This window comes from Lissotriton helveticus, chromosome 11 (genome assembly GCF_964261635.1).
Source record: "Lissotriton helveticus chromosome 11, aLisHel1.1, whole genome shotgun sequence".
NCBI lineage: Eukaryota > Metazoa > Chordata > Amphibia > Caudata > Salamandridae > Lissotriton > Lissotriton helveticus.
Window position 1 is genome coordinate 557776439 of NC_136072.1, and position 25139 is coordinate 557801577.

The 25139-nt window shown below is 41.4% G+C and overlaps 1 protein-coding gene across 1 annotated transcript in view; it reads right to left on the reverse strand.

The window, feature by feature from the left end:
- Positions 1 to 1388: 1388 nt before the first annotated feature.
- LOC144790844 (uncharacterized) overlaps positions 1389 to 25139 on the reverse strand; it is a 30252-nt gene continuing 6501 nt past the window's right edge. The window contains exons 3-5 of the mRNA XM_078665511.1: positions 18003 to 18125; positions 2715 to 2877; positions 1389 to 1892 (exon numbers count right to left, since the gene is read on the reverse strand). Of these exons, the coding sequence (XP_078521637.1) occupies positions 1585 to 1892; positions 2715 to 2877; positions 18003 to 18125 (594 nt within the window). The 3' untranslated portion in view covers positions 1389 to 1584. The remainder of the gene's footprint in view (positions 1893 to 2714; positions 2878 to 18002; positions 18126 to 25139) is intronic.

A 25139-nucleotide genomic window follows, 5' to 3' on the forward strand; every position in this document is an offset into this window, starting at 1 on the left:
TTTGTATTTCATCAAATGAAGTATATATGCAAAGGCAGAGGAAGGGGCAGTCAATGTGTATGCATCAGTTATCTCACAAAACGTAACAGCTATAAACTTTCATCCACTGCACTCTGTTCTTTCCCCACTTTATCAACTCACCTCCTGGAGACTGGGGATGGTTTCAAGAAGAAATACCTTACAGGTTGAGTAGGCTTCAAAGAAAAGTGTGACTAGAGGAGCGTCTACACTGGAAGCAAACTGGCCTGATAATATCTCAATGACTGCACAAAAATAAAAAAATTACAGTTAAGTTCAAAGGCTTAAGTGTTGCATTAATCTACACATGTACCACCTTGTCTGGTAGTGCATAGGACATACTGAGCAAAAACAGTGCAATGCGTCTGCTGATAGGAAATTATTTTTAGCAGGTATTAGACTCAATTCACATAGGTATTCTCTGACTCTCATAGATACTGTAATGGTATCCATTTCGATCACGCATCCTATTGCACTTTTGAAGCATTCTAGACAATATATGGTAATAATTCCACATTACTGCAACTCATTGTATTAAACTAAAATGAAGGAAATGCAGAATATGTGTCACCAGAGTACTTTTTACATTCAATTAGCAACAAAGCAATTTAGTTTGTACAGTTTTGTTGTTTATGAAATAAGAGTAGAGAAATCAGATTTTGCAAAAGGTATTACTGTATGACGATATTTGCCCTCTTGGCAAAATAAAAAAAAGTATGTGAAAATTATAAAAGATGATGCATCCGAGCATTCCTTATCAGTAATTTTGTGAATCATTTTATGTGATTTACAAAGAAGTGCTGGTTCAGATATCACCAGAGTAAAAAAGTGGTGTAATGATTTTGCACTATTCTGCTAATCAGGCAGGAAGACACTACACTGGTTTTAATCTCACATCTAAGTAAACACTGATTCATTCAATTTCCTATATTAAGCATAGCAAAACCTGTGAAATCACATTGCCCATCTTTCTGTCCTAATATTGAAAATGTTTAGTTGGGAGCAAATCTTGCTACCTGCATTCTCTATTTTTCAAGAGGCAAAAATGGTAAAAATATATTTACTCCATGATTTGCACCAACCTAAATCTTTACTTAACACGGTGACTAGTTTGCAATTGTGCGAGCTCTAGGTTGCAACAAGATGTCTGTGCCATTGAAGTGAAAAATTACCTCTGGGAAATGATGTACAATTTCTACAGGTTTTAATGCTCCACTTCCATGGGAGGTAAGTTCACAACATAAGGCCTGATTCAGGCTGTGGTAGATGGGTATCCCATCACAAACGTGATGGGATAGCCCGTCCCTCTTATTACACATACAATAGGATACAACTTGTCCACCAAACTCTAAATCAAGCCCTTAGTTTTTTATTACTGAAAAGAATGGGGTGTTTCCCGGAGGTGCACTATACAGACTAGAGATGTGTTCCAGTCATTACATGGCAAACTTGACACAGCAGCTCAGCATGCCAGTTCAATTGGCAAATGTACTAGAAAGTAGTGGAGTTACACATTATGCAGACCAATGTTGCAGTTGAGTTCTGATTTGTGCCACAAATGAAAGTTCAATGCAGATAAGTAATCAGTTGTTGAAAACAATGGGATGAATGGGGACTGTTATTCTCTGCACCAATCAGACATAAAAAATGGCATGTCTTTGCATGAAGGGTGCTCTCAGGAAATGTTACAAAAGTGAACTTAATAAAGGTGTCCTCTCCCCGACTCTCCCAACCATCAAACCGAACCCGACCGCTCCACCAGCGCAGGTGCACACCAAGGCTAAACCAATATTTCTGGTTGATTGTAGAAGCAGTCTTCATTACAGGAAAGAACGTTCTGAGAATCAGATCTAAATATGGTTCCATTTCCGGTCCTGTAAGAGAAAATAGGATAAACAATATTAATTAAACTAAAGACTAATACCAACTTAAGATGATGAGTGTGCTGCAAAGGTGGTGTTGGTCATGAAACATATTGTAAAAAAATCTTGATGCATGGATTTGTATATTTTCCACCCAGCAGAACATAAAACGTAATGCAATAAGCATTAAAGAACGTTTCACATAGTCTTTTCCCAGGATTCACTCGCACCATTTTCTGACGTGATGAAGGAGTTCGGCATTATAGCAGAGTTGCTGCATTTACAGAAATTTTAAATCCGTGTACAAATAAAGGCTTATAGTTAAGTAGCTGGTTGGTATAGAGCTGTTTCAGTTTTTAACAGTTTTTCCTCAAGAGACATAATGAAACAAAACCTGTAAGGGACACCTGGTGCTGGTATGTGGTGCTAAAATGTGAATCTACAATGTGAAATTACTAAATTTCAACAAATCTAAAACAATATGTATCATTTGAACTTAATAACCAAAATAGCAGCAATACATTTGCATCTTTCAAAAGTGGCTGTCAGTGGACCTGTATTTAAGATGCAACCATTCACTTCTAAGGCCTCTTGCTGGAGTTCCATATTTTGAAGCCTTCTGATGGCATAAGCACGGAGTTGCTTGTTTCTTTAATTAGCACTGTACAGAAAGTAATCGTTTCAGAGCTTATTTGAATTTGACATTATGACATGGGGTTGCAACACATAGTGGTGCTGTTGTATTTCCTTCCAATTAATTGTCACTTCCTTAAAAAATTAATTGTTTTAACTATGCACAGTGTTTGACAACAACATAGCATTTTTTCAAATTACCGTATTGAATTGTCATTTGATGAATGGCCCAAAACACAATCTCCTCTGGAATAGAAGGCACCGTAAACAGATTTACAATCTTAGAAGATATTGACTGTGGTATCCACTTGGTAAGAGTAATTTGACACATTAAAGCCATCCTTTCAAGTTCAGGCGCATTCTCCTAAATATGCAGAAATAGGAAATATTGGTAATTTGAAACATTTGTGACGAACAAGAGGAGAAAAACAAATCCAAAACAAGTATTAAGTACCATGGATCAGGTATAGAGGGAATATTGTGAAACAGGAGATGCCTGAACAAATCAATAACGGCTTAATTATGAGTTTGGCGGATGGGATACGCCGTCACAAACGTGACGGATATCCCGTCCGACATATTACATGTTCCATCCATAGGATACAATGGAATTGTAATACGGAGGTCGGGATATCCCTCACGTTTGTTATGGAGTAAACCGGTCCTCCAAACTCCTAATCAGGCCCTAAGACTCAATTAACAATAAGATGGAAGCGGAGCAAATAACAACAATGTAATCACTCCTTGAAATAGACCAAGTAGAACCAGCAGTTTCCAAAACAGATTGAAAATAAGGCTGTAGCCTGAGATTTCTTGACCCCTAGCATCACGAAAGTTTACAGGATAAAAATGGGTCATAATAAAATTATAAATATATTGGTACCCCCAATGAATGAATAAATAAGTCCATCAAAATATCAGAAATTCTTGTCTTTTCTTAATTTCACATCAAAAAGACTTTTCTTTTTTATAAATGAATGTCTTTCTGCTCTGCAGAGGTATCCAAAAGTGACTGATACCATTTAGGATGTGCACCAAATGTATTGCTTGGTACAGGCTGAGAGGTGCGAGCTATTCGACCTAGTCGCTTTCTATATTGGCATGGGGCATATATCATCAGAAATAATTAATTCTATTTGGCTATTCTCTAGACCTGGATTACCTTAGTGTTTTCTACTTATAAAATATCTGTACTAGGGAAATGAGTTTATGAAATATTTAACCTCTTTTCAACACAATACTGGCCTTAGAGACTGCAATTTCTTTTTGAGCGGAACAAAAGGTAAACTGACTTTAAAAACACTGAATGATTATTTTTACAAATATTTTACCTATTTTAAGACTAACACAAATGTATTTTAAACACTCTAATTAGGATGGACTGTCTTAGATAAAAATACATGGAAATACATGATAAAGCACAATGTCAATAAATCAACAGTACTGTAATGGTATAATACATGAACTACATGCTAATAACAATGTGGTGTATTATGAAATAGGTCTACAGTTGTTTCATCTCCTTGTATATCTTGATAAAAACATGATCTTGCTAGTGAAGTCCTGAAGTCTCAGAGGCCAGAGAGGGTGCAACAGTGAAAGATGTGTGGCACTTCCAAGCTGCTGTTCTGTTTTGTACTGCCAGCATATCGGGACACATATGGAGGTGGGTATATTACTTACCTTCATCTTCATGGGGATGACTGGGTTTCTGAGACTCTCCGTAGCACCTCCCAAAGTGTGCCTCGGTAGGTGTGCTACCTTGGCACCGCTTCCCTTAGAGTTAGATATCTTCTGCGATCCAGTTTGCCTTTGCCAGTGCTTAGTAATTTGACAGAAACACCTGGACAAAAGTGTTCCCTCATTTGTATGGGCCCTAGCCTCCTAGCAAATGGTGTAATGCATCTTGACACAGTGTGGGGGTGAAATGGGTGCAAGTACAATGCTTGTTACAAAAGGTCCAGCACATGCCTTGGCAGAATCTGCTGCAAAACAAACACCACCTACCTCCTGTGGTTTTTGCCAATATAGTCCATGATTTTAAATGAGTGCAGCCCCGAACTCTCATCCCCTTTCTTACTCTCTCTTCTCTCAGTTTCTCACACACATAAACAACTACACACACAAACCAGTACAGACATGCACACACATTTCTGTGTGCAAATCAGGTTCTAAAATAGGCAATTCATTCTACAAAATACAAATCAAGATCTATGAGAGAGCTTTACCTTTGAATCTATTAGTTTGTTATACACAGATTGACTCTATTTTGTGTTCTCAGCCCTTGCCTACCCGTGGAATGTAAAGAAGAATCCGAATCTCGGTGTTACAATATTGCTACCTTTGTTAAGATATTTCAGAAGTTCTTTAGGAGTGAAAATATGGAATTTGGGGCCTGATTTTGTATTTGACAGGCAAAGCAGTGTCCTCCAGGGTGTCAGAGGACATTGCGTCCGCCACCCCAATGGTATTTGAGTTGTTATGTTTCAAGCTGACCTCTTGCCCAGTGATCAGCTCTGTACTTTGAAAGGAACCACTGTCACAGCGGTTTCCATCAAGGTACAAAAGGTTTGGTGAATGGCCATCCTCGGTTTGACAGACGTTGACCAACTATTTAACTTTTTTTTCAGAAACCCATGAAGCGTCAGTTTCTGAAAAACAAAAGATTCATGACCTCCACACTCTGGGAGTTTTCTCCCAAGGTGTGGAGATCATTATTGTTTTTTCCTGTCCCTCACAGGCAAGTTTTTTTGCAGTGATGGGCAAAAGAAAATCATTCTAGGCTTTGGTCGACTGAGCCATCAAGAAATCCACTGATTGAAAAGTTGTAGTCTGCCCACCTGTAAATAAGGCAGGTGGACAAAAGCTTGGAGGGCAGGGTACTCTGTCATATTTGCAACGGTATAACCTGTACGCCAACCTCTAAATCAGGGGCCTAATGTTTGTTATAGTCTTATTAAAGGCTCTGCAAAATATATAAAGAGGTGAAACAATCATAGACCTGCGTTGAAATCCATCGGTTTCTCTCCTAGATATATATTGAGCATCATATTGTTACAAAGAAAAATTAACTTTGATGAATGCTCATTTACATTTTAAGTGATCTATGTATTTACAGCTTTCTTTTGCCGTTAGTTGTGAAATAAACCTCTCTTTCTTTTACTGTCAATGTGCAGAAAAAATAGAGTGGATAACATTTGAGATTTTATGACTTTTTCCGTTTGACCAGTTTAATGTTTTTCTAATGTATAAGGTGTGTTAGATGTATTCATAATTCAATACCTTTGAACACAATATGCAAAAAATGTATTTAATAGTTACACAAATCACAACCAAGTATACCATTATTTTGCAATACAATCAGAGATAAAGCAGAACAGTTTTATTGTTGCATTTTTTATGGGAATCGGTGTGGGATGTTGTGTTTATGTTTGAGATAAGCTGTATAGAGTAAAGTTTGTGAGACTTATGATTTGGCGGGTATTGAGAGTGACAGTGGTGGTGAGAGTTGTTGGTCAGTATGTAGGTATAAATTATAGGATGTCTGATCTGGTGGTTAGAATTTACCACGAGGCAGTTGATTTATTTGAGGGTAATATATGGAGGGCTCTGTGCTCCACCAGGAGTAACCTTGACTTCTGGGCCTCCCTGCCTTTGTCGGTTGCGGGCCTGTGGCATTATTAAAAATGATAACCCTCCCCCGTTTACTTTATTACTTTGTTACCCTGCTGATTTGGATACCTGGAAAGTGCTTTGCCTAATTCAACTCCATGGTTTCGAGCTTCCTGTGGGGAACGGGACAAAGAAGAGTGGCTCTGCCGACCATGATGCGCCCGCGTCGGGAGGGAGGCTTTGCAGTGCCGGATTTTGAGGCTTACTACAATGCGGCCCAGTTCCAATGGTTCACACAACGGCTGGCAGGTAAGCTGGGAATGGAGACAAACCAGAGAAGAAGGGACCTAGAGCTTCGTCACTTAAGTCGGATTTTGCTACAGCTCCAGATGCGGGAATGTGAGGTATCCAGGGATCTATGGGTCCTGAGGCAATGTTGGTATAGGGATATACGACGCAATAAAGGGAGCCTGGCATATGCCCCTGAGATCCCGGTGTGGTTCTGTGAGGAGCTCCCCCATGGAGGAGATTGAGAGCGGCTACATGACTTGGAGGAATCGGGGATCTCCTCCATTGGAGATCTGTATGAAGATGGTGCACTTTTACCATTTCAAGACCTCATGCAGAGGCACGAACTTCCTGCTCAAGACTTTCTCTTGCACGCGAGCATAACAGCTGCTGTGCACAAGCACTGGAAAAAAGGGTTAGAGGAACCACGGGTCTTCCTTCCCTGCCAGTATGTGGTCACCTCTGTAGGTTGGATCAAGGCGGTGACGTGCTTGTATCGGAGGTTGACGCAGGGCTTGAGGACACCTCTGTAGGGACTGCGCATTAAGTGGGAAACTGACCTGGGAACGCCTATAGAGGAGAAACCTTGGGAATTGTTAATGGAACGGGTCTGGAAATGTTCCCGAAACGCGAGATTCAAACGTATTCAATTTTATGTGTTTCATCGGGCGTATCTTACGCCTCACAAAATTAATGAGTTTTTTGGCTCCCACGCTACCTGCCCACGATGCAGACTGGAGGGTGTGGTATTCATACACATGTTCTGGGATTGGCCGCTGCTTCGGGGATTCTGGGGAGAGGTACTGGCCAAACTGACGGAGGTGATGGAGAGGGACCTGCTGAATACTCCAGGGGTGTGCCTGTTGCACTGGTTTCCCCACACTTCCCGCAACAAAACCACCAGTAAGTTCCTAGACCTGGGGTTAGTTCTAGCCAAGCGTGAAATCACTAGCCATTGGAAGGCGGCCATGGCCCCTAGCTTTGCGTACTGGCTACGTGACTTTACTAAGTGGGCGGATTGCGAGGGGACGGTCCGCCTCCAATTACCTCGGAGGACTGACAACGACAAATTGTGGGACTCGGCGATAGCCTGGGTGGCGTTGGTGGATTTGCTCAAGAATCCGACTGAGGATGATGACTGACCTCGCCGGCTATGGGTGCCCTCTTTATTATATGAGACTGCAACAACAGGTAGTGAGTTGAGAGAATGGGAGGAGCGAGCGTGGAAGTGGGAGTGTCCCTCCGGCAGAGATGTGGGCTACTGACATAGGATTAGGGTGGAGTATGCAGAACACATTATGAGCATTACATGCGCGGCTAGGGAAAGGGACATGTCTGAGGGGAGGTGGGTGGTAGGTTTCGGGGGGTTAGAGGGCGGGGAGTTTGAGTTGAAGGGGGGGGGATTTTGTTCCCTATTATCCGTGCTGAAACATAAAGGCTGACAGTACCTGAATGCTAAGAGCAACACAATTTAGCCCTGAAGAACTGTGTCTCGGGTTCACTGGGATATAACTCTTGCTATTAGAAAGGCTTCACTCTATATGTGGAACAAATGGATGGACTAACACAGACTCGGCGGGGCGAGGCAAAATCTGGATTGGGATACAATTATTGGTCAAGTGTTTTGCGAGACTAAGGTAAGGAAGTTGCATGTATCGGTGAATTGTTTGTGCATTGCATGAAAACCTAATAAAATTTGTTTTAAAAAAAAAATTAAAAATATAGGATGTCTGGTGCAGGTGTTAATGTAGGGCACCGAAGGAGGAGGAATGTAGGTACAGAAGTAAGAGAGACCTAAAGAGTAGGCAGCGGCGTGTTTCCTATTGGTGGATTAAAAGCAATGGTCTCCAACTAATCAATCACATGTTACTAGCAGCTCGCAGACTGCCATTGAGTAGCTTGCATATGATAATTGCTTGTCAACAAGCTTGAGAATATACAGGTGCCCACCTGAGAACACAGCTATTTAAAACACAGCTCCCGGTCCTATGATTTACTCAAACACTGACAGTGCTTGAGGATGCAGACTACCCTTTTCTGAAAATAATTTCTTCTTTTTCTACTTCTTTCTAGCCTCTTTTTACATGACTTTCTGTTTTCCTTGCTTTTATGTCTCTCTCTTTCATTTCTCAATGTATTTTATTCTCTCTTTCTTGCTGTCCTCTTTCTTTATTTTTCCCTCTTTCCCGCTTCCCCCCTATTTGTTTGCACTATCTCTTTCCTTCCCCCCTTTGTTGTGCATTCTTTTTCAGTTCTCTTTCTTTTTTTCTTATTGGCTTAATATTCTTCTTGATATTTTTCTTTCTTTTATTCTCATTTCAACCTCTATTTTCAATTTTTCCTCCATTTTCCAGTTCTTTGTATCTTTCTTACTATTTCTTTCTTCTCTTTTTCAATCTTGTGTCTCTCAGTAATTCTTTCCTTTCTTCTTTCATTTTTTCTTTTTTCTCCAATTTCTGTTTTTCTCTTTTCTTCGTTTATTATTCTTTCTTCTACTCTTACTTAATTTTCTCCCTTCTCTCCTTCTTTTCTTTTGTCCTATCTCCATCTTTCTCAATGTCTTTTTTCTCTGATTGTTTCCTTCTCTCCCTTCTTTTTTTCAGTCTTATCTGTTTTCTCTGCCTTCATCTCCCCTCCTCTGTTATTCTTTTTCTGTATTTCTCCTTTTGGTGTTATTACTTATTGTTCTGTTTCTTTCTTTTTTTCCTTTATTCATCCACAAGGATCTTTTCTTAATTCCACCTCTGACCTGATCTTCTCCCTTCTTTTTTCTTCTACTTTTTTTCTGTTATTTTTTTTCTTTCTTTCCTTCCATTGTGTTCTCGCTGTCTTTTTCTTTCTCTCACCTTCTTCCTTTATTCTTTCTCTGTTGTGCTCTTCATTCTTTCGCCTACTTCTTTTTTACCATGCATTCTTTCTTCCTGTATTTTCATTCATTCCTTTCCTAGTTTGTTTCTTTGTCTTTCATGTCTTCTTAATTGCTTTCTTCCTTCATTTCCTGCATTTGACTCTTTTCTCTGGGTATTTTGTCCTCGTTGTTTTTTTCCTTTATTTTGTTATTTCTTTTCCTATATTTCTCTTTCTTTCGTTCTTTCTTTCTTTCTTTCTTCCTTCCTTTCTTTCTTCCTTCCTTTCTTTCTTCCTTTCTTTCTGTTTTTCTTTCCTGATTTCTTTCCTGATTTCTTTCTTTATGTTGTCATTCTTTCTTTTTGTTTTATTTATCTTCCTCTCTTATGCTTGTCTCTCTTTCTCTCTCTTTAGGTGTTTCAAGAGCAAAGGGACAACACTGATCCTCAGGAACCCCAATTGTAAACCTTTGCGTTACAGCTTCTGTTCTATTAATACTTTATGCTCCCTGTATCTAGAATGAAGAACTTAAGGGTACTCTAGGGGCAGTGTTTAAGTTATTTGGCCTCTGTGTGCATTTATCAAATTCCGATATTAGACAGTAGCTCAGGAAAGGTTTGAGACTCCTGATTTAAAGAGTGCTAATTGAACTCTAGGCTGAATGTGATGGGGAAGGAAGTATATGCTAGCTAGTTGTAATTGATGTATTTTGTGATGCAGGAGTGTCGAACATCAAACATTGGGATGTAGGTTTCATGTACGATTTAGGTAGTGAAGGTGTGGTATGGAAGTACAGTGTAGATGCAGGTTATAGTTGAGCTGGTGGTGTCAGATATCCCTACAAAAGTATGAGAGTGTCATGCTTACCCTAATGTGCATTGCATAATGATGTTCAGTACACTCATTTTCTACAGGCAGACCATTTAAGGCACACTATTTCTTTCTTCCTCAGGGCACTCCTTAATATCAATATAATAATTCATCACTATCAACTCTAAAGTACCACTACACCAAACTAAATGACCTGGAATGATAAAAAACATAACATTCAAACACTAGATAACAAAAAATTAACTGTTGTCTTTTGAGTGCTAACAGCAGAGAAACTCCTTACTAAAACTTTTAAAAGGGCATAATTGAATATTGCACCCACAATAGTATCAGAGATGGTAGTTAAAATGATCAGCACATTGCATTTTACTCCTTCCTAAAGAATTCTTAATGGAAATACATGAGAAACCTGTGTGTACATAACAAAACTGTTTGGAACATGCCATACTTTATAGTTAATTACTTTTTTATCTGTGCAATGGTTTTAATTAACTATGCACTTTACAAATAAAACTGACTTACTTAAACTTACTAAGGCCATTGTAAAAATATTTTGTATGGATACAGTGTTACGTTAAGTGTTTGCAGTTTAATTGAAATAGAAATACTATGGCTGAAATTCAAACTCTGTGAAATCAAATATAACTTCTTGCTGCAGACACAGCTGAACTAGCGCCTAATCTATCATATAGGTCCATCTGACATAATGTTATGACACAGTTGCAGCTGGTGTCAATGCAGTACTGTACATAGAGTTTTTCTGCTCTGCCTTCAATGAACGGCCCCAAGTGCAAGGTCAACATGTGGCCATACATACTGGATTTTCATACGGTACATCAGCCTGTCTGAGCGCTACTGATTTTCCTGCTAACATCCCTTATTTTATTAAATCTGTCATCCTTTGTCAAATTCCATTGAAGGTGTTGTACCTGAGTAGAATGGTCAGAATATTGACTGAAATAATACTCTTTACTAAACATTGTTCATAAACGTTATTACCACATTTAGGACATGATATTTATGTCAAATGATCGACTATTTTTTAATTTTATTAGAATTCCATAGCAGCAAAATAAATAATACATAACTGAACTCATACATCAAGACATCCATCATTGCCCATTTTAAGCCCCAATCCTAACCAATGCCCTCAACATCAAGTTAACATGAGGTACATGAGGTACAAACTATATGATACATAATAGACTTAATTACCCGGCCATATACTCCCTCACCACCCCCCAAATCATTAACCCTAATCTCCCTTTTCCTATCCTTTAACAGCATATAAACTGTATTCCATGTGGTACTCATTGAGAAACTTGGCCCGCCACATCTCAGAGTGAGGCAATTGCCAACTGAGCAACCACCGTGGCCATAAAAATAGGATAACGGTGGTCATATAGTAGCTGCCCCTGGCGGAAATCTTCCCCAATACCAAGCAACATCATAGACTGAGAAATGTTAACACAGTCCCCGGTTATTTCTGACAAAAACCTCTCTATAGATTCTATCAGGGAGTCCAATACCGCACATGCAAAAAACACGTGCACAATGTCTGCACTATGCTTTCCACAGCGGCAACACTTCCCATCATGCTGACCCCCCCCACTTCATCATTTTAAGAGGGGTTTGATACAAATTGAATAACATTTTATAATGTTGACTTTTAAGGCTGGCTGCAGGAAAGATCCTCCCAGCCAAACCAATGGATTTTTCCAATTAGATTTCGGGGTTCCCCAACCAAGTTCTCCATCTCATATTATATTTTTCCAGATCATCCGTTCTGCCCTGTAACAGTGTTTTATAAATTAGCTCGATGTTTCCTTGCTGTCTAATAGATTCCACAATTTTAAACTTCATAATGCAAATAGGTTGTTTTCCCAGAAAGTCCTTTACTTGTAAGTATTTTAAAATTGAGTTGTGGGTAGATGGAATTTATCTGCCAACTCCGCATATAAGTGTAATCGCCCATCATCATAATATAAGTCACCAAGTCAGGTAATCCCCTTCCTTCTCAAGCCTAAGGCCACCTGGTCCCAGAAGATCGGGGCAGCACTCCTGTGGCATCAGTGGGGGTATACATGGAAAGTACTGGATTCTTGAAGCTTTTCCGTACAGTCTTCAAGACTTTAAACACAGCATTTAATACCTTGAAGTGCCTTCTTTTAAAATAACTGCTGTCCACTCTTTTGAATAGGCAATGCTTGACCTTTGACCCTAGAATCATCTGATAAATTGAGGGGGCTTTAGCCAGATTACTAATCTCTTTTCCAGTACATAAAATACGTGCATTAACAGAAATACAGGAATAGTAATACAAAGCAAAGTCAAGGATAGACCATCCTCCTCTTTCTCGAGAAGGAGTCATATATCGAGCAGCCCTAGGAGGTTTCCAAGGGGCCCACATAAACTTAGTACAGAGAGATTGTAAATATGTTAATATTGAATTTGTTTATAGGATACCTCCAGGGGCACAGCCCTAAAAAAATACATAACTCGCGGTAAGACATTCATTTTCAGAACGTTAGCTCTGCCACTAATGACAGATGGAGATTCTCCTACCTTTCAAGTGAGCGTTTTACTCCCCAAATAATATCGCCCCAATTAACCTGAACGATCTCTTTAACAGAGGTACGGATCTCAATACACAGATAGGTAGCTTCCTTAACACACCTAGCATCCCCATCCATTGCTTGACTTGTACATAAAATATGGGTTTTAGCGGTATTAAGTTTATACCCAGAAACTGCCCCAAAAGTCTGCGCCAGGGCTTCTATTTCAGGTATAGCGAGACAGGGATTAGGAGTAACAATCGCTATATCATTGGCATAAGCCATTACAGAATACTGTTCTTGTTGTACTATACAAGGCAAAATCTTTCTACTTAAATCTAGCATAAGAATAAAAGGGTTAATATACAGCGCAAATAAAAGTGGTGAACAAGGACAGCCTCGTCGTGTGCCTCTAGAAATCGCGATGGTCTCTGAGTGATATCCCATTGAGCAAATTTTCACTGAGGGGAGATGATAAAGGGCGTTTAAAGCACGTATATAGCCCTGCCCGAAACCCATTTGTTGCAGTCCCCATCACAGGAAATGCCACGAAACCCGGTTGAACGCCTTTTCGGCATTGAGTAAAATCAGGCCAAGTTCTCGAGATTCTACCTGTGCGATATCGAGGAGAGTAATTGCTCTACGCACATGGTCTACGGCCCCTCTCCCAGGTATAAAGCTGTGTTGTTTTAACAATACTGTTGATGGTATAATTTTTGCCAACCGTGTGGCAAAGATTTTTGCATAGATTTTACCGTCGGCATTAAGAAGAGCGATTGGACGATAAGACCCCGGTAATGCAGATGGTTTCCCCTTTTTCTTCAACACACAAATATATTGGCCTCGGACCAGGTTCGTGGAATCTCCCCTTTTTGTGAAGTTTGATAAACTTTAAGCATATCATTTTTTATCTCCTGAAAAAAGATCTTAAATACTTCCAAGGGGGGTCTGTCTGGTCCCGCAGCTTTCCCTACTGCAAGAGAATTTATGGCCTGCTCTAATTCCCCCAACCTAATAGGTTCAACGTCCCTTTGAGCCAATTGGCCCCATAAAGTGGCTGGAAGTCCCATATCCGTCAGAAAAAATCCCCCAGTATCGTTCTCTGTATATAATTCTGTATAAAAATCATGAAACACTTTAAGAATTTCCTAGCGATCAGACACAATAACCCCAGCCGTTCTTTGTTCGTCCTCTTATATTTGCAATTTCTAGGCTAAACATCGGCCCTTGGCCTCGCCATACTCATGACACTCTTTTCTATATGTTTGATATTTTATGGCGCTCTCCTTGCTCCATTCAAGATTAATTTTGGCCTTACATCTCGCTAGATTATTCTGAAGTGGTGTGGTGTTATATCTTGCAGCTAACCCGTTAACTAATTCCTCTTCGACAATCTTAAGTTCATCATATAAAACCTGAAATGCCTGTTTCGCTAATTTACATTTTAAATACCCAAGGCTCTGTGTTTCGCCTCTAAATCCAGCTTTGGATGTATTCCATACAGTCCCTCAGGACGCGGAGTGTCGATTAATTTGCAAAAATTCCTTTATCCACACCTTCATGTGCCCAATAAAGTTTTCATCCATCAAATGCTTCCTGTCAAATGTAAACGTTCTCGGGGCTACACACCGAGCAAGTGCCGGGATTTCAACTACCACAAGTGCATGGTCCAAGATCACCCTTGGGTATACACAGATTTTTAGCCCAGTAAACACTGATGTAGGTACAAAACAATAATTAAGACGTACAAGCCTGTTGTGGGGCTGTGAATACAATTTATATCCTGGGTCTTGCCTATGCAAACTGTTCCACACATCCAATAGCCCATGATCAGTTAGTTATTGAAATAGAGCCTTGCTGACCCGGGGTTTCCTACCTTTATAGTTTCTCCCCCAATTTCGAAAATCTTCAGAGGTCAAATTTATATTAAGATCCCCACACAAGAATAACAGAATGGGCCATGTAGTAAGCTCCCCATTCAAATATTCCAATATTGGGGCTTCATCAAGGTTAGAGCCGTATATTGTATAGAGGGTAAATATAACCCCGCCTGTCCTACATTCCACAAAGGCCCAACGTCCAAACATATCTGCCAAAATATGCCCAGTAGCTTGAATAAAAGGTCTTGCTAAAATCGCCACCCCTCTTGTCATGCTTGACTGCCTTGAGGTTACTAATACTGTGTAGCCTAGTTCTGCTAAAACCTTACGTCTTGCCCATGGAATATGCGTCTCTTGCAGATACACCACATCGGGCTGAATCACCCGACGCTCTCTGGAGACCCTCTGCCTTTTATTATGATTATTCAACCCGCACACATTCAGTGTGCATATTCGAAGGCCTACATTTGCCATAAATTCAAGGTTGCCATACCTACAGGCTTATACGCGAATCTTTTGAACCCTCTGTACTTTTCTTTGCTGCTATGAATCTTCCTTTTTCCTTCCTTTTTCTTTTACTTTTACGCCCCCCCTCCTCCTTCCCCTCTCCACCACCCTCCCCCCCAACCCCACCCCCACAGCCCCACTACCTCGAGGCATTAGGACTGTTAGTCCTAGCGGTGACATGCTCCCTACACTCAAAAGTGCCTCCCACACCCTTGAAGTCCCCCAACAATTGAACAAAAAAACCATTAACCTACAGATCAATAGGCCACAAACAGTACGCATACTCATTCTCTTCCCCCATGACACAACCTGTTGCAACAGCTGGGGGGTATACAACTTCATAAACAAGAGTTATGCAAATAATTAAGCATAAGAGCACAAAAGGAAGCTGCAAATTTGATAATAATTCTATAAGCCTAATCCCTCCTTATCCTTCTTTGAGTGTTTGCAGAAACTCTTTCGCCAAAATTTCAGAGGTGAAAAACCTAGTATTCCTTTTATGGATGATTTTAAGTTTGGCTGGTTGTAGTAAGAAAGCTTGGGCCCCCTTAGTTTGAAATGGTAGAATAAGCTGAGGTAATTGCCAGCGTTTCTCTACCGTTTGATGGCCGTAATCTGGCCTGACAAAAAATGTAACCCCCTTGCCAACTCTTTTCCTGTCAGGGCGGGCCAGATCAGAAACTGCTTCTCGTGCCAAAAAGTTGTTAAATGAAATCAGTATGGCCCTTGGTTTAGCCACTTCTGCCGACTGACCTGGCCGGGCCCGGACAGAAAAGGGAAAACGGTGAGCCCTCTGAATCCTCTGTCTGCCATTCCCATTGAGTTCATTCTGGAAACGCCTCAGTAAACAATTCAATAATACATTTACGAGGCTCCTGTCCTTCAACCCCCTCAGGAATTTGATAGACTCACAGATTGTTCCGCCGAGCTGTGTTCTCCAAATCAATAAGCTTCCATAGCATATCATCCTTCACTGCACGTAAAGTCTCATTCATCGTCTTTTGTGAAGCTAGTTTATCCTCCAAATACGAAATACAGGCTTCTGCCTCGGTAATTCTTGCAGTAAACTCTGAGCAAGTCTTAGCGATGCGCCGTACTGAATTTTGTAATTTACGAGAGACATTCTGTGTTCTTTGGCTTTCTAATCGCGTTTCCTCCCTGTGAGTCATTACTGTTTGATATATAAGACTCAAGGATACCTCTTCTGATGGCTCTAGTGTTCTTCGCACCACAGAGGGGTCAGATTTATCCGGGGTTCTAACCCTTTACTTTTGCACCGGTAAAGAGGAATTGGCAAAGTAGCAAGACTCCTCTGTAAAAGCCCCTTTCTTCCGCATTGTCTGGGGGCTTCCCTCTGATGAATCCCTTCCCGTATCCTCAGGGGGTGTAGTACTTTGCTCACTCAGCTCATCCCAATGTTGAGCCATAGGCGTTTTCCCATTTCTCATCATCTCCTCACTGGATATATCCGAATGATCTGATAATGACAAGAACTTATCCACAAGATCCACCAACTCCGCCTCCTTCCCCAGCCAAGCCAACCGAGACATTTTCGCTTCTAACCACAATGTTATTATCATTACAAAGCTTCTGTGGTACAACTGGTTCAGTATCTTGGCAACCCAGTTCCAGGGGTTCATCTCACTGTTGTTCACTCCTGCAGGATTGTGCCCATCCTTTTTACCAGCGCCGTTAGCTAGATCCATATTGCTGCCAGATATTAAATTGTCCACGGCATACAGAAAAATCTGCTGAGCACCTGAACTCTCCTTCATGATGACCGGGGGGACCAACAACAGCTTCAACACCCAATGTTCCTAGGAGTTTGTCTGTTTGGGGATTCGGAATACCCTGGATCCCCGTTTACCCACTCTTCCCACCTTTGCCTTGTGAGAACATTTGCGGGATAGTGCATTTCGCAGGACTGACCATGCCCGTAGGGTTACCACGGGCACAGATCTCGCCCTTATTTGTTTTACCATTGAGATTAGAGGCTTTCTTACCGCTCAGCGGCTCCGCGTTTTTTCCTACCATTCCGGAGACAGTTCCAACGGCTGCCACTGTAGCAGCAGCGGTAGCACCATCAGCCAGGGTCTGGGCTTTCCCTCTAGCTCCTTTAGGCGGCATTATCGGTGTTCTGCGATATCCTGTTCTCGACTCTCCAGTAGTTTTGCCTGCAACAGTTGCTGCTTCTCGGCTCGGCGTCTACACTCGGCGCCTTGCGGCTACATTGTATCCAAATCGGATTTTGCTGAGATAATGAAAAATAGCTGTCGCAGCAAACCTGAACATTCCAATAGTACCAGGACTAAGCTTCGCACACCTCGGTAAGTGCTCAGACCCACTTTCACCCTCTCGTCCTCTCACTATCCACAGTACATCTTCCTCACGGGTGTAGGAGGACAGGAGCTACCAGCTCACACGCCTGAGCTGGCGGCCGCCATCTTGCCTCTGTCAAATGATATTCTATATGTAATATTCTGATATATAGTTCTGTTGATTTCTACATTCCCACCCACTGTAAAACTAAGACAGTGTTCTCGTTATAAGAGCTGCTATTTTTCTTGTAGCTCCCATGATATCCCCAATCCAACAAATTCCCTTCTATTTCCTTTGGGTAACTGATTAGACTTTTTCATAACAGTAATATCTTGGTTTTTCTTGTGCCCCGTTGAGTCTCCCATGCACTACTTCTGCCAGGCTCTCTACTCACATCCATTGTGGCGACAAGTTAATCATCCTGTGCAAATTTTTTCAGATACCCTGAGAGAGCCATCTGTATAACCCTGTTAACCATTCAATCGCAACACTGCTAGTTTCCATACCGGCTGCAGACCATGATGGAACTATCTGGAATACCAAAGTTCTGACTGAATGATCAGAAGTAATTCTGCTTTGCCCTGAAGGTTCTGAGGTTTTCCAAGACTGAGTGAACGATCACCATCTGTCGGTGAGAACCTGTTGCTTACCGAGTCCGTCAAGATGCTATCCAGAGTGTCAGCAGTCATCAACATGTTGCTCATTGTCACCTCCCTTTGAGTGATGGTAGTATACATACAATGTACAATGGCTAGTTCCTGGAGGAGTGTTAACTGGAAGAAAAAGTACATTTCATACATGTGATTAACAGAGTCAATCAGGAACTTATTCACAAACTGCAACATACTGAAAAATGCTTATCCCAAAACCTTTGTCTGAAGACCTCTGCCTCCACCTCTCTTATCTTTACTATGAGATCTTTACCCCACACATACATCTATAATTTTGTACTACCTGTGGGAGGGATGGGAGTGAGTGGCTGGAAAACAGGGATTAGTTATTACTAAATGGGAGAGCTTTAGGGAAAGGTAGATTGGGTATATATATTCATTAAAAACCAAAGGTTATAGGGAGGTTACAGTTAGGTTCAGATTTTCCACACTCAAAACCATAGAAATTCAACAGATATAGCTAGAGTTATCTCAAGTAACTATAACTCAACCCCGCCATGTACTGTTATCTCATCAACAATCTGACAGCAAAGGTTGCACTGCTATTATCAATAATGTCACAGAAGATGTCATGAGTGAAGTAAAATGTGAGGTGCATGGTGACCTTGCGAGTTATAGTTGCCTTAGGGCACAAGGTATAGTTACTCCCTATTAGTACCAGGGCCGGACCATGGGGAATGGGGTCCCCAGGGCTTAAATCAGCCTGAGGAGGGGGTCTGCGTGCCCCCCTCACCCTTCTTACCTATATCTGTACCCCAGAAGATGAGGTCCGAGTCTGAAAACGGTAAGGGGCCTACGTGCTGCCCTCTCAATATTTTATAAAGCTGGGCCCCGGGAAATGGGGACATCAGGGTTGGCTCATCCTTGGGAAGTGGGTCACGTATGCCCCTGACCTATATGCATATACAAAAATGAGTGTGCCCTCAAGTAATACAACTGGTACTATGTAAAGCGCTTTGATACCCAATTCGGGTCAAGTTCGCGCTATATAAAACACTGTAAAAAAAAAAAACACAGGACCTTACCCGCCTAAGGATTTAAAGCAAACAAGCACATGAGACTGTACTTGTTTATTTTTTTTAATTTGGCCACAGATCCTCTGGAAAATCAGAGAAAATTGAAATCTAAACATTTTTGCCCAGGCACGGTTATCTGGGCCCCCCCGCAACCAGTCCTAGGAGGTCAGAGTATTCCTACCCTGCCCCATTGCATTTTTTCCGTTTTGTTTGTGAGTCGGGCCGAGTCCCAAGATGTCTACCTCTACTTTCTAGTAGAAGTGTTGGCAGCCAATCAGATCTCACTATGAGAACTGTCGGATCTGCAGACCCTCTGCGTCTCTATATATACATCTATATTTGTTTTACTTAAAAACTGCTGAGCAGATTTAAACCAAATTACGAGAGCATGCTTTCTGCCAAATTTGGTGTAATTCCATTCAGCAGTTCGGGCTATAGTCACGTTCAAAATTCCTATGGGAAATTACATGAGGAAAAGTTGTTTTGGGTCCTCCTACCTAATGGCAACTGCCAGTAGGTGATTTAAAAATATATGTAAATAAACAAACAAAGGATCCCTATACTCTCAGTCGTTCTTGCAATGATTGTCTCTTCAGATTTCAAGCCGTGCAGTGTCTCTGGCCATTTTTTGTTGCTCAAGTGAATATGGAGAGTGGATAGATCTATAGATAAATCTATTCTTCATTATAAAAACAAAGGGTACAGGAACGTTATAGTTAGGCTCAGATTCCACTTATACAAAATCTGATCTAACTATAACTTACAGGTCCGCAATGCACTGTTTATTACCTCACATATTACATCACTCATGACATGGTCAGTGACATCACTGAGGACTTCCCTAATGACATTATCCACAGAACTACTCACACACCCTCTCACACTCCTATATAACCTCTCATGCACCCACTCACACACTCACACAATCACTCACAGACCCATACAAGTACTCACACAACCACTTACTCATCAATAAAGCCACTCACACACCCACTTATAGCGAAGATTCGTCAAACTACGGCAAAGATATAAACAAGTTACAAACCCCTTTTCCTATAGAAACATGGTCCAATTGTCCAAACTATAACTACCTACTGGCATCCGTCAGTAGGTAACATAGCATACATCTATATATACATATTGTCAGCATACAAAAAATTATTAAGCTATAATCACAACCATACAAGAACATAAAATCATATGTTTATAAAATAGTAAAAACTAGTAGGCTTAACATATTTTAAAGAAATACGAATGTGTCAACAGTAACAATACATTATATAATCTCATGCATCACATCAAGGTTAATCAGGCCTAGATTGTCTTGATCTCAAAGCAGCATGTAGAAAGCATGAAACAGCAAAAAGATAATACTTGATCATCAGGAGCTGCAGATACATAAGTGCCAGGGATCCTTGTGAGAAGTTCAGAACTTTCAGTAACGGAAAAAGGTACTGCAAAACAAAATGTAGGGTAGCCTGTTGAGACATATTGTTGCATCCACAGGGCCCTCAGTGCCTGAAAGAGACTGACCACTAGATGTGGCCAAAAGATGATGTAGCACGTTAACCTTGAATCGTACCAACAGAAATCTATCCCTTTCATTAGATAGGAGAGAAAGGAAGGCTCCATGCACTGAACAGTTTTTAAAAATAAATGCCCCTATACAATGGGTTTCACAAGCTCTATGTGTTCATGTTGTAAAAAGGGACTTTTGAGAAACAAGTCTCTCACTCTTTTGAGTTCCAGGGGGTACGGGGAGTGATAATTGCAGTATATGTTCACCCAACCCATGCTGTTAAAAGCTGCCTTCACATAAGCAATCCAAGGGATTTAATGCATGTTGTCAAGGGTCAGACAATCAGACAAAATCAGTCTATTTAGTTGGCATCCCTCCCCAGTCTATATCTTGATCCAGCACAGCAAGGGTCTGAGAGCAACAAGGTCACCAATGTATCTAAAACAAAGTTTCTAACTAACAAAAAAAGCTGGGGTACTTTGTGGACCCGCAGAATACACCTTAATATGTATTTTCTGTGAGTTAAATTTTATCACTGTCATATAGCTCCTTGGAGATGCACTTGGACTAAAAAATCTTAACTAGAGGGTCCATTCAACATGAGCTCAACCTCTGTGCAATGCTAACTACAGTCCCCGTGGTCTTGACCAAATCACAAGTCTTACCCTCAACCAAGGCTTTAAAACTCATATTAGCATCAAATAGCACCAGCAGGTAAGAGAAAGCTGGGACCTTACCCAGGGTATGACTCCCCACCTTGAAGGTTTTGAAAGTGGTGGAAATTCAGCGATGTTAAGAACTCTCTCCACAAGTTGGGCTTTAAATATGATATGCTCTACCCTGCCTGGCTATGAGTTGCGGTCAATGGGAAGCCTCGCTCCTTTGACAACCCAGCAGAGGCAAACGACTTTTGCAAACACATTGCTTTCAAGTCCTCCTCTTCTAGACAGAACACGCTACTAAGTACTGGATCACCGACTCCTGCTCCTTAGTCCCCTTAGTGCTGATATGGCCAGCAGTATTTGGATTCTCCCTCAAAATAGGGACTACTTCTGCATAACACCTGTGGACTGCCTCAGACAGTATGCTTTGCTCATCATTGCCTTCTTATTACTTTTCCATACAAATGCTGTTTATATGTGGTTGATTCTTCCTTTCTATTTCAGCTATTCCTCTAGGAACGGGCCACACCAAGCAAACACGTCAACTCTCCCCCATGGAGAACACTGCAGTAGCCTCCTTGGGATTGTTTAGTTCTATATTTCTCCTTTTCTGGGCTTTATTGGATGTTTTCCTATATAGTGGGGGGGGGGGGGGTAGGTGTGGGCCCTTTCTGCTTTCTCTTCAGTTTTGTTTTTGTTTGATACCCTTTGCACAACAGGTACACTATATGCCAGCTTATGACATGGCGCTGTTCTTTTCACACCTGTTTACTCTATTCCATCTCAGACAGGGCCTGGAGAGGTGATAGACATTACTTCCCTTACATGTAAGATATGAAGCATCAATAATCCACGTAAAGGCAAACAAGTCCTCTCATATCTGTCCCGACATAGCCTTCCTTCAGGAAACACGTCTCCTACCCAATGGCACCCAATCATATGCGACTACTTGGGGGCCCCTCGCTATTTCTCCTGTCACGGCTCCTATTCCTGTGGCTTCTGCCCCCTCATACATAAAAGTAGCACATATTCCCTCCATAAATGTCACTCGGACCCGAATGGATGCAATTTAATCCTACCACGCAGCCTCACTGGGAAACGAGTTCTATTAATCAAAATATACGCCCGAACACTGAGTATCCACAATTCTTTCAGGAGTTTTATGCCCATATAGGACATGCAGATGCCAACTTTGCTCTTCTGGGTGGGGATTTCAACATGGTACATTCTCTAGCTTTGACTCTAGTACCCAGCTGAGTGGTTATCCCCAATCATGGGAAGCACTCTTATATTGCAGAGGCTTAAGTTCTACAGGATATCTGATGTACTCAACAGCCATCCACACCTGGTTATACCTTTTACTCTGCCCCACATGATATTTTGACTTGGCTAAATTATTGGTTCTTGTCCGCTAATCTTTCACTCTGGACTACAAAGGTAAAACTTCTACTGCAAACTCTATCAGATCATAGCCCTGTTCTCCTAACCCTATAGGTCCCCTATGGATGTAGGTCAGAGCGCACCTTGAGTATCCATCACTAGGCTCTACATGATCCTGTCTTCTGTAGCGAACTCCTTCATTCCATCGTCCACTACTTCGCAATGAACTCGGTCATGGTCTCCACACAGGCAACCCTCTGGAAGGCCTTTAAAGCATATATCAGTGGGGTGTGCATATCCAAACATCTGAGTATCCTATGAGATATCCACTCCCAACCACAATGCTTTTAAACCTCCAAAGTATAGACTTAAGTGCCTCCTAAGGCGGCGGCCTCCAACTCCATTGACGTTTAGTATTGTTGACTGAATTTCGCGATCTGGCTGATAGGGAAATCGCATATCTAGGGAAACACATTAGGGCTCCGTGCTATGCTGAGGGGGCACGCCCGACCGCACTCTTGTGCGGATAATCCACCCTAATCGCCTAGGTAGTTATATCGATGAATTGCGCACCGTCTCGGAGTCCTCTGTTTTTGTTGGCGAAGATGTTCTGGCAGAGTCCCAATGCTATTATGAACTCCTTTATACATCCTGCATGCCTGACAATGCACAAGAGATCCCATCATACTTTGTGGAGATCGCCATAGGTCTGGCACACTGATGGCCAATGACAATTTTTTAGCAAGATGATTTTTTGCGAGGAGGTCATCCAGATGATCGACTCTTTAGACAGGTCCAATGGCCCTGGCCTTGATGGCCTTATGAGAGCTTTCTATAAAGCTTTCAAACAACAAGCCACCCACATCTCTTTGCAGTGGTCAACAGGTTCACCTGCCAAACACCTGCTGTAGTTACCCTATTGGATGCCGAAAAGAGGTTTGACCCCTTGGAGTGGCCCTTCTTGAAAGAAGCTCTGATCAAACTGGGAATCCCCACCGCGCTCATCTCCTTGGTCATGCTCTTATATCCTAATCCTGTGGCACGCCTGGGAGTCAATGGCTCCCTCATGGATTTGTTCCCTATATTGAGGGGGACTAGGCAAGGCTGCCCTTTATCTCCTCTCCTCTCTATTCTCTTAATGGACCCTTTGGTCTGCCACCTTCTGGAGAGCCACATACATGAGGCTCCCGTGCTTCATTTTTTAAAATATTTTCAGCCAGAGTCACGCTGGGTGTGAAAATCCAGCCCCCCAAAAAATGCTCTTTTGGCCCTGTGGGACCCTCTGATCAGGCCTATGCGGTCAGGGTGCTTTTACCCTGCCCCTTTTCTTCTTTTTTAATCGTTTTTCTTTCTCCTCATGCCAAGTGACAAGATGGCTGTCAACACTTCCTGGTTACAAGTGTTGGCAGCCAATCAGAGGCAAGCTCCACTGTGTCACTTACTGGATGTACCATAGGTTTCAGGGACGTTATAGTTAGTTGGAGATTTCACTCGTACAAAACCATAGAAATAGTCAGTAGACCTAACTTTAACTCGTGCCCATGCAATGCACTGCTGATGATGTCACATATTACATCACTCATGACATGCTCAGTGACATCACTGATGGCATCACTGATGACATCTCAAATTTTCCATTGGGCATACAAGTCACACAGTCCTTAAAATAACAAACGGAGATGTCGGTTCACCATCTGCCTACTTGCTCAACTACTGTCTCCCGATTGGATAGAAAATAGCCAATTGTGACATTAAATTGCTTAAATTCTCATGGTTCTGCCTATGTTGAACATTTACTTTTGCCACACTGATGAAGGCTGATTGCTGAAAAGCGTATGTGGCCAATAAAGTTATGTTGAATGCCCCGGGAGTGTTACAGTTGCTTTTTTGGTTGTTGAATGAAATGGGTCTCACCCCCGCTAAATGAGGGCACCAGTTGTGAGTTCGGAGGAACTGACGGGAAACTTGTAGGGATATATATATATATATATATATATATATATATATATATATATATATATATATATATATATATATATGTATATATATATATATATATATATATATATATATATATGAAAGAAATGTTCCTGTTCCGCCAATGGAAGACGGAAGCACACCTGGTGCGGACCCCCAAACCAACCTCGTCACTGCAGCGAATAAATCATCCGAAGGAAGATGCAAATCCTCAAATAGGTAGCAGAGTAAAGTTTTATTTTAAATTAAAGGACAAATGTCCATCCGACGACGCATTTCACTCCTCTAGGGAGCTTGATCACACATATATATATATATATATTCCAAGAGTTTCGAAAAACCTAGGCGAGCCAAGGAAAGACGAAAAGTTGAATAGAACCACCAACTCCGTGCTGATCTTTTCAGTGCGTTTATTTGTGCATAGATGTAAGCCCACAAGTCGCCATGACGCGTTTCACCTCAGCCGAGGCTTGATCACATGTCATGTCAAGGAGATAGAAAACGGCATTTATAGTGCAGGTAACCAATAGTAGACTGATACAATTTCAAAAGAAGTTTTACA